The sequence below is a fragment of the Aythya marila genome (genome assembly GCF_965140915.1).
Source record: "Aythya marila genome assembly, chromosome: 12".
Lineage (NCBI taxonomy): Eukaryota > Metazoa > Chordata > Aves > Anseriformes > Anatidae > Aythya > Aythya marila.
This window is the reverse complement of record NC_139053.1, coordinates 12,188,777-12,199,667: the sequence shown is the minus strand read 5'-3', so window position 1 is coordinate 12,199,667 and position 10,891 is coordinate 12,188,777. Positions and strand designations below refer to the sequence as shown.

Here is a 10,891-nt window from a genome sequence, read left to right as displayed (position 1 = left end):
TGTTTTTTGATTTTTGATGTTGCACTACCCACTCCAGTTTATAGTTACATTTAAAGTATTTTGTGCAGTTTTTGGATTCATTACAAATGACTTTAATTCTCACATACAGAACAGATATCACCATAGTATAACTCCGATTTGGAAACTGGCAGCATTAGTAATGGCAATGTAAGAAGAGAGATGAGCTGTCTGGATAAACAAGATACCCTCAAGAACCTGAGGTGTAGGCAAGCCTGGGGGTGATTAATGTTTTAACACTTCGTCTGCTCCTGTCTTCTGTACTCCAAAGGCTCTAGGGTTAGCAGCTTGTGTCCAAACTGATTGTATTTCTGGCTTATTTTGTTAATAGCCAACGGCACATCTGACACATTCATATGTATTAAATAGAGTAGGCACACAGCAAGATGTTCAAATGTGTGTTGCTCTCATTGGAGATAGCCAGTGTCAACAGACATCAGGATTACAGAATGATCTGGTATCTGTCTATGCAGCAGTGTTGCTCTAGCTTTAAGCAGAACCTAATTTTTGCCTCAAAAAGAAAAATCAATGGGGGAGGATATTAAATACTGTGTATATAAATAACTATGTATTTGATATTGTTATAATTCATAGGTAAATTTTTATTCAGGAAGGTTTTATCTTTCAGGCACTGTCACTCCTCTTTTTCACCCTTCTTAAATCCAACTATTAAAATTTCCATTATGTGGAGTCCACTTCCTGTCACGCTGCCAGGAAGAATATGCTATTCTTGTCATTCCCCCTTTGAAATACACATATTTAACCATCTATGTGGTTTTGAATGTAAGGAGATGAAGGGGAAGTGTTGAACAGTATCAAACACATGTAGACATTTGGCCACTTCATTGGCACGGTGCCCTGAGAGCAAGGTCTGAGCCGCAGTTTTTAAGCTTCTCTTGAAAACAGTCACTGGGCATTCTCTGTCTTGGATGCAATTTTCCCCAAACTTCTATGCTTTGTTAAGATGCAAAATTCATCTTCCATTTCCTTTCATTGGAAAGTTGTTTTTTTGTTTGTTTCTTCATTTTTTCCCACCATCTAGGACAGCTTTCCAGACTATTTGCATCTGACTGACCCTGCCCATGTCTGGTCACCATGTTTGCCTACAGACACACCACAGAGCCACACCAGAATAAGGGGAAGCACCCCCACCTCCTTACAGCCAACCTGTCCTACAGAGCTGCAGTGTTTTAACCCAGTGCCACTGCAGCAGGACCTGCGTGTGTGGATTTAGGCACACGGACTCACCAGCAGGATCAGGGCCTGGTGTGAGTGTCAGGTCTGCTCAGCAACCTCAGCAGATCACGCTAGACAGAAGTAAATTGAGAAGTGGATCTGAGTAAGCCATTGTAAAACTGCTCTGTGGACACCTTTACAGCAGGTTACATCCCTTGTTGAGTGATTTAGCTTGAATCAATAAATCTCAAAGGTTTTAAAGCTGACTCTCGTGGAAAGGTCCTGAAAAAGGAAACGAATTCTTACAAGGCTGTACAACAATAGAAAAGTTACTTAAAATGCTTTCATTGATTTTTTTCTTCCATTTGCTTGATTGCACAATAGAAGGATCTTTATCTCTGCATGCTACCGCCTTTAAGAAAATCAATATGTTTTACAAAACGTAGCATTTACAGATGGTGTTCCCTTAGATCTAATAAAATTACTGCCAGGGAGACATGTTTCTTGCCACAAAGATGTCCTAAGAGCTTTGAAAATGCAGAAATGCAGATTTGGTATCTCATTTTAGCTTCTCCATGGGTTTAGCTGGATGCAGGCAACAACTGGTTTATAGGACATCACTGAAGCTTCACAGACAGGCTCCTATTTCTAGAGTCTGCCATGTTCTGTTCCCTAATGTAAGTCTGCTTTTATTTTTGCCTTTCAAAAAGTTTCCTTGGAGTTAACAAGAAAAAAAATCATATTGGTGATTTATCTCTAATTGGTGTGATCCTACCTTGTTTAAAGGTAGCACAAATCACTTTTATTTTCTAAGAAGAGATTGCTCTCCATCTCATCTAAGCACTGCTTCTTAAGTTTTAGTTACAAACCAGCTGGTAATATCAGTCTTTCTTGCAGCTAGAGAGAATGAGAAACGAGAGGCAGTAACCAGGTGTTTCTCCGTGCAGAACACACAAGAGAGACGGGCAGTTCCCATTACAGTCTGCACGTTGCTGTGCCCTGGTGCTCAGAGCAGGTTGTGGCTATTGCTTCCCTGTGCAGAATAAGAAAATACTACTACTTTTCCCTAAATTTGATTTTCACGTGCAAAAATTTAGCTAGTTGTCACCTGGACGATCTTGTTTCCTCTATAGGTCCTGAGACTCCAGTTACTTAAATTTTAAGCTTCCCTTTTCCTATGCTGTGTTAGCAAACAGAGTGAGCAGGGCAGGGCAGGGTAGAGCCCAGCAGCAGCAGCAGCAGCAGCAGCAGCAAACTTCAGAGCAGCAGGAAGTCGGATGCTTTCCCCGTCCTGCAAGAGCTGCTTTGGTTGCTCTGTATCTTTAAGGGGCTGACCCTATCCCACGGTGAGCCATTATAAAGGCAGGTAAGCAGCAATGCTCCGATCAAAGAGCTGAGAGCAAAGCAGGGTGCAGCTGCCCTATAATGACTGGCCACCACAGTTGGGGATATGGGCAGGATGACGGTAGGTTATAGCGTTTCCATGCTGCATCTCTCTGTCTTCCCCCGTTCATTTTCTTTCTAGAACTGTTGCCTGAGCCCTGCAGAGCTGCCTGCATTTCTATGTCTGTAAGAATCAAGTAGATACAGCAGCTAATTAATTACTTTATTGATAAAGAGCACACAGAAAGTGTTGCCAAAAGATGCATCAACTTATACCTGATGCCTTTTGTTGTTGTAATAATTGCTCCTAAATTAAGAGACTCAGTACTGAGTGTTTTTTTTTTTTTTGCTCAGGCTGCATATATTACAGATGGGTCCCTTTCCAAAAAGCTGCTATGAAAATGAACTATTTGTCTCTCCAAAAACAATTCTTTTAAGTAAAGCAGATTTATTAGAGCAGTAATAGTTCTTCTGGTCCTGTGCAGCTGCTGAAATGTGATATCTTGACTTCCAAAGAAATGAATAAAAAGAGGTATATGTTATATATTTCTGGAACATCAATAAATTGTACAGATCAGTATCAGAGACCTCTTACTGAACAAATCGTGCTTTCTGATTTGACAGTCTTTAATTTAGCCATCTTCCTTCACTTCCCACCTCCGAGACTGTGTCAGTGAGAGGATGTGTGAAACTACTGAAGGATCCCTACAACAATGTTTTCTACCACCTGTACCCTTTGCAGAGAACGATGGATGAATCTTGTCCAATAAAACAGCCTTTTGCATAACCTTCAGGAGCCTGTCTCTTCCTCTTTTGACAGCAGTTATTTAACAGGTGCTGTCACTACAAAAGCAGCTTCACCTGAATGATAAGTGAAGTTGGTTATTGCTGCTAGATGGTATTGTTTGCACATCTAGGTAATACTCATAGAGTTATGTATGCTAACACAAAGCTTGGAAGAGACAAATGATACTGCTTAATCTTGTGTAACAGCATTTAAACCCCAAATCTGCTTTACAGCCAGACCAAGAAAATACACTATTTTGTAAGATTAAATCGTCAGAAAATGCTGAAGAGGATAATGTGCTTTAAAAATAATAGTAATACCATGTAAAACTGTGAGAATGCTACCACTAAAAATGTGCTACTTAGGAACCTTAAAGTGAAATTGCTACTGTTTAGATTTCTGACTGTGAACAGTAGAAGAATTGAATTGCTTCTTGTACTACCAAAGTAGAAAAATAAGTGGTAAGAATAAGGAATTCTGATACGTAAGGCTTTGTTATCTCAAATGGCATGAGTGTTCCAGATCTGCCAGTAGAGAGCAATGTTATTAAGTAGGTCTTTAACCCTACTGTACTGGCTTCAGGAAGTCTAGAAATGTTAATTATTGCACTGAGAAGTATTTCTTTCAGGACAGAAAGATACAATAATGGGCGTGAGTGAGGAATGAAGCTGCTTCAAAGGTTTACTGCAGCCCTAAAATGGTTTTAAAAATAACTGCATAGTCAGTAGCTAAGAGATTGAGTCATCTGCATCTAATTTGAATGAGTGTAGCTTTTACATTATATTTCCTAGGAAGAACTAACTGCTGTTTCTTTGAGGGAGTGTGTGCGCATATAAGTGTGCTTATACCTGCACATCTAGTCCTTGGAAGGACTTCAGATACCTTTAAGATATAACTACCAACTTCGCAGAAAACTAGTGGCACAAGTAAATGGAGATGCAGCAGTCTATTGATGCACTGTGGCTTCCCCAGTTTGTTTTGTACATGATACTTCAGTCCCTCATCTAGGTGCACTGTGCTAATAAAAACACCAAGCTTGGAATATAAAATGAACTTGTCAGATGGCAAGTGTTCAAGTCACTCGTGCTAAGTGAGCCTTACATCAAGCCTCATGAAATTCTGTAACAATTTTGTGCATTGCAGAAAGAAAATAATGGTGCTCTCCTTTCTTTGGTTTTGAAGGGCCTTCCGAGTGGCACAGATCTTATCCTATTGCCCGAGGGAACCGTCAGTCACCTATTGATATAGTTTCTGCAAAAGCAGTCTATGACCCGAATCTGATGCCGCTTACTGTCTCCTATGAATCCTGCACGTCTCTCAACATCTCCAACAATGGCCACTCAGTTATGGTTGAGTTTGAAGACACTGATGACAAGACAGGTGAGGCTACAACATGGCCAACTACCTTAGCATAACATCTTGTGTCTTAGGGAAACAATTAAGTATATCTTGGATAGTGTATTTTATGCAACGTATAAATTCAGTTCAGAACAAGGTATGCAACCAGCGCCCTTTGAATTTTGTGTACGAATAAACCTGAGCCTTACATTTCTTGCCTTCACTTCAGTCTCTCAAGCAATATTTCATATCACGCAGCTGAATAGTTTCTGCATTAGGAGAAGCACTTTTATGAAGAAACTCAGAAGCCTGCTTGTAGTGGTTCCTTTTCAATGGGGATTGTCAGTTTTCTGGAAAGCCAGTATGCGGAGTAGGCATGAACACTTCTCAATGCCCTGCTTGTCTGATCACCTAAATCAGAGGTACTAGCTTTGGCTGGCCCACCCCCCCAGTTTTGCATCCACAGGGGCAGAGAAGGGAAGAGGATTATCAGAGACCAGGTCATACAGAATAGTCATCATAACTGTAGCGCACTAGACCTATTTTTATATTGACCAGTCACTGCTATCTTGCATTTTATTCTTTCCTCATGGCAGTACAGCTTCTTCAGAAATGATAAAGTCTTGAGCTCATTCTGAATTGGTAGGAACTGGTGGATGTTGCACTATATGCAATTACTTGGCAGAAAACTTAAATGCTTTATATGATTACTTCTATTAATTCTACTTCTATGGTAGATCTTGCTTTTACAGTGGGGGGGGGAGAGAGAGAGAGAGGTGAGGAAGGAAGGATGGTGGTAAATACAGCATCAAAATAGAGATGAAGTAGCTGATAAATGGAGAAGAGTGCATTTAAGAATACTCTGAATGATTTTAAGCCTGACAATTGATTTCATCTTCCATTTGGTTGTGTTCATCGATCTCAGTTAAATAGGATATCCTAGGTACTCAAAACCAGTTACTTTCTCTGAAGTGGTTTGTCTATCTTGGTAACCATTTGAAATAGGGCCTGGGGGTTTAAATTCCTGCCACTTGATTCTTAATTTCTGCATCTCAGATAAAACTAAATAACTGCCCAAATTATTGGTCAGGTTTTCAGGTATTTCTAAATGTTGAAGTTCATCTTCTAAAACTTATTGCATAGAAATCCAATAAGCATGTAATCCTGAAAGTAACTTGTAAATTGTACCTGGAAATATTACCTTAGCTTGCTAATAAGTTTCATGCAATTCAAAGCTGAACTCTATCAATGCAACAGTGCACTTCATTGAGTTCTACAAGTTTAGGACCATTATGCATCACTCTGCAGAGAAACTCAGAGCTCATGCAGGAATGAAGGCACCTGCACTTTCTATGCTATGCATGTGTGATGTTTCAATAACGCTTAGAAGGAACAAGATTGCTAGGAGCATAAACACGGTTTTGAGGGTTTGAGTTGTGTTGAAATAGATCTAGTGACTCACAGCTTTGCATAAATGATACAACAGAGTTCTGACTAATCCATCATAGCTAGATTTCTTAAAATATTGGGACAGGTGATGCATTCTCTTAAGTTCAGCAAAGCGTACTAGAAAATACTTAATATTAATTAATACTAAGAATATTTTGGCAAGGCCAGTGTCCTGCATGAAGGCTAGAGCTATGTACCTGTGAGGGCATGCACAATGCTACAACTTTAAGTTTTGGAATAAAAATGTTACAGATTGCACTGAGAGTAAGTGCCTTATGATTTCTAGATGCACTTCAATTGCACTTATTGCAAGACTTTGATCAGGATTTTATGTCTGCTGAGTAAAATGTAATTGGTTTAGTGCCATATAAACATACAAGAGAACTACAGATATGGTTGTTTATCTTCTGTAGTTAGTCTTAAACATTCATCTGTTCTTAAGTGTTATTTCTAAATGACGTATAAAGTTTCTCTGTATCCCTTTCCCATCTTTATGAGGTGATTTGAGATTCTGAATGGTGTTGTCTAAAGTACAAGCTATTACATTACCTGTTTTATGGGATCAGGTATTTAAAGGAAGCAGAACATAGAGATCCTCCACTGGAAATAATTCTTATAGAGGAAATACTTAGCTGATTTCTCTACCTGATGCTCAAGGTATTTACCTTTTGCACAGAATCCCAAGTAGTGTTGTCAAAAATATTTTACGTGTTCAACTTAGGTTTTGTGTTAAACAGGAAAGGCCTAGCCATAACAAACCTATTAAACTTTCATATGTTAAATGTTTTCTTTCCAGAAGAAAAAATGTTAGAGAATCCTGCATAAGTAGCTACTTGATACTCTACAAATTTATTTTTTACATGAGTTTGGGTGTTTTCCAGTAACAAATCTAACCCTTAACTATCTGCATGTGGTGTCATTTTTATACTGCAAACTGAAATGTACAGGATTAGAAAATAACAGCCAACAGCTGTTAGGTTTTATTATCAGGGAGCCAAAAAGTGAGAATGCTTTACTCTTATTTCCTTCTACCTAGTGATCAGCGGTGGTCCCTTTGAAAATCCCTTTCGGCTAAAGCAGTTCCACTTCCACTGGGGGGCAAAGCACAGCCAGGGATCAGAGCATACAATTGATGGCAAACCTTTTCCATGTGAGGTAACTGTTTTTATGGATGAGATTAATTCATGCAAATGCTGTTGGCAAACATCTGTAGTGGTATCTGTATGTTCCTTAGGATTCTAATGATTCTATGTGACTAAGTCATATGGGCTTTAATGAGAATTTTATTTTTTACATGAGTTTCTGATCTATTGTTCATCTGTTAATTGCCCTGAATTTGGAGAGCACACCTCCGTGCAGTGCAGCCCTTTCTCCAAGATTCTCTGCCCATGGTCAACAGCGCACAGTTGGCTCCACAGCTCAGCTGTTTTGCTCACACAGCACTACTTGCACCTCTAAAAGCCCTCTATGTGGTTTAGCATGCTGTATGTGATCAAGTCCATCCTTTCACTGGTGCAGATGGGAAGGATGTACTGGCCAATATGATGCTGAGAAGCAGCATCTAGCTCTGCTACCTGCATGGACAAACTAGACTACAGCAGAGGATCACAACCTATGAAATGCTGCTGCTGCTGCCACCTATGAAGCTTAGAAATGGCTTCATTTTGAGGCTCCTGAGCATTTTCTGCAAAGCAGGGACAAGGCTCAGGCATTTCCACAACAGTCTCTTGCAAATCCTGCAGCAGGGTAACATCCTGGAGTCCCCCAGTGAGCAATGAGGCACAGTGTTTCACGGGATAAAGGCCCATATCAGCAAAGTTAGGCCACAGAATCATCTGTTAATGCCTGAGTTGCTTCTAATTAAGGATAATAGAGATTTAATTTAGTGTCTGTCCATGCTTATGTCCAGATCCAGAAGACTGAACTTGCTCATATTCCCAAAGATGTCTTTGGAGTCTATACTCCATTATGAGCAAGCATTACTGCCTGTTAAGTATGAGTCAATCTATGTTACACCTATGTTGACAGCTTCTAAAACTGATTTGTTTAATTCTTCTTTGTTGCTGCCTTTAAAGCTCCACTTAGTTCACTGGAATGCCAGAAAATATGCAACATTTGGAGAAGCAGCAGCAGCTCCAGATGGCTTGGCAGTCGTTGGTGTTTTCTTGGAGGTAAGAATTACAAAAATAGCATGTTTACATGATGAAAAGCATTATGCTGTCAAATGTTTGAGAACCATGCTATGTATTTAAGAGGTGCTCAGGGAAAACAGATGACTTACTGGAAGCAGTAACTCATAGCAAATTGCTGTTAAACCTTCCTTAGTAGGAATGCTGAGATTGAGATAAGAAAGCTATGCTACCTATTCAAAGCATAATTATAGTCATTCTTACTTAACCTGTCTATTCCATTACTATTTTAGATTGGAAAAGAACACACCAATATGAACAGGCTCACTGATGCTTTGTACATGGTAAAATTTAAAGTAAGTTTAACATGTTTTTCTTATTTCTGGGACATCCTCTGGGGAAAAAAGGTTACATATCTTTGAGACAACGAAAAACGCAAAATCAACCACCACAAATCCTTTCATTAGAGTACCAATGCAGTTTTATTCTTCCTGTCCAATCCCTCTGTTCTCTGACCCTCCATACTTCAGTATATTTGCCTACTGTTAGCAGGTGCCTCCCTAGGCTATGCTGACCTCACTGGTCATTCAGACGTTTTGCTTTTCCTGAGTTACCTAAAACAAAAGCTCTGTGACCCTTCAGGCTCAGCAAAATGAATCATCAAGTCCAGCTTGAACAAGTTGAAGCTGATTGTCCACATTATTTCTGCTGCAAAGCTCTGAGGGGATAACTTTCATGGGGTCCTAAGCTAGTTCATTGTCAGTAGTATGTGAAGGTTATCTTTTATCAGATGTGTCCAAGATCTTTGAAGCTTGCTGAAGGAAGACTAATTAGACTACCACAAATATTGTTCTTTTTAGATTTGTATGGGCTTAATGCACTCTGTAAGATGCCTAAGTTCTAATATTAAAAAGCACTACCTAATACTTGAGTTGGCATTTTTCTTGTTCCTTTGTATATGCTTGTGAAAGATGGGGGGTTGGGAAAGCAATTCAACAGTCGTATGTAGGTTGTAGATACATGAAGTGATATTTAGATTTCAATAAGAGATTCCCTGAACATACAGGTAAGTGTCATTCCTCAGTTGCAGTGATAGGTCTCCGGGTTTGTCACCAGGGATAAGCTGCTCAGTCTGTTCCTTATGAGCAGCTTTAGAGACTTCTGGGCAGTGCTTTGTGAGTGACTCCATACCTCTCAGATACTTGTGAATAGAACTGCAGGCTGAAAAAAATCTTGCCCTGCAGTGTGGCAGTCAAGGCAATTGCTACCTTAGGCACAGCACCTCCTTCTACTGGTCTTTCCGTTGATCCAGCTTGCTCTACTTTTAGACTTAGATGCTTGTCTTTTAAAGCTGATACTTGTCGCAGCAGGCAATGATTGTTTTAGAACAAGTTTTTCCAAGGTTGACATTTTTTACTGAAGCAGATGGATAGTGTAGAAAATAGCCAGTAACAAGACAAGGAAATTCTTCATGATATTTTCTGTATTTCACTGAACATTAACATAGGAAGTATATTTTGTCTATATTTTTGGACCTTTTATCAGCAGCTCTGAACTTTGGTAGAGGCCATGCAGCAAGAATATACTTCCTGAACTATTTTTAGATGTTTGTCACTAAGAGATGAACTTTGGTAAAGGCCATGGGGTAAAAATGCCAAGTCCAATCAGCCAACACCAGAGGTCACAGTTGATATGCAATAGTATGTAATATTTTTCCTGATTCTTTCTTTATGCTACCTTTTAGGTAACAGTAGTTATGAGGCAGCCAAACTATTACAGACTCTTCTCCTGCTCTCCATTCTTTAGTATTGCTCTACTGTTTTATTTGTTTCATAAAGACTTCCTAATTTGCACTTAAAAGTAAAAGAAATATCAAATATCAATTGTCTTCCAGGGGACAAAAGCTCAATTTAGAAGCTTCAACCCCAAATGTCTCCTGCCTTTGCGTCTAGATTATTGGACATACCTTGGATCTTTGACAACACCACCGCTTAATGAAAGTGTAACGTGGATAGTGCTGAAAGAACCCATCAGTATTTCTGAGAAACAGGTAAACTTCTAATACTCTCCCAGATCTTTTAAGATTTTACACTGGATACACAGGCAATGGCTGTTTTGCTTTGCAGCAGGGCCAATTGAAAATAGCATTAGCCTGTGAATAATAATCCTGTCCAATAATCGGGGCTTGTATTTTTTCTATTAATACTACCTAGGATATTTGCTTGAACCTATTCTATCAATAGACCTCAATGAATGCTCTCGTTTGGCCTTTTTCAAGAACATTAATATCAATTGCCTTCTTAAGCTTTAAATTATCTCACATGAATTTACAGCTGGAGAAATTCCGCACACTCCTCTTCACCAGTGAGGAAGACCAGAGGATTCAAATGGTGAATAATTTTCGCCCCCCTCAGCCACTGAAGGGGAGAGTAGTTCGAGCTTCCTTCAATGCCTGAAGAAAACTGACAATGGCCCTGAAATATCCAAGAGCTTCCACATGAAAGACAATCTGTTTTTTTTTTAGATCACTCCTGAAGTGTGCAAGATAGCCATTTCCCTGAACACGCCATACTTGGAGGGGGGCAACAACTTTCTGATTTTGTAGTTGATT

General features: G+C 39.5%; 1 protein-coding gene across 1 annotated transcript; it reads left to right on the top strand.

The window, feature by feature from the left end:
* Nucleotides 1-2,619: 2,619 nt before the first annotated feature.
* Nucleotides 2,620-10,736, top strand: CA7 (carbonic anhydrase 7; the record flags this gene model as incomplete). The annotated part of the gene is made up of 7 exons (XM_082770010.1): nucleotides 2,620-2,659; nucleotides 4,547-4,744; nucleotides 7,188-7,306; nucleotides 8,227-8,322; nucleotides 8,574-8,636; nucleotides 10,175-10,330; nucleotides 10,614-10,736. The coding sequence occupies 7 exons, from the start codon at nucleotides 2,620-2,622 to the stop codon at nucleotides 10,734-10,736; spliced, it is 795 nt and encodes a 264-aa protein (XP_082626136.1).
* Nucleotides 10,737-10,891: the final 155 nt, after the last annotated feature.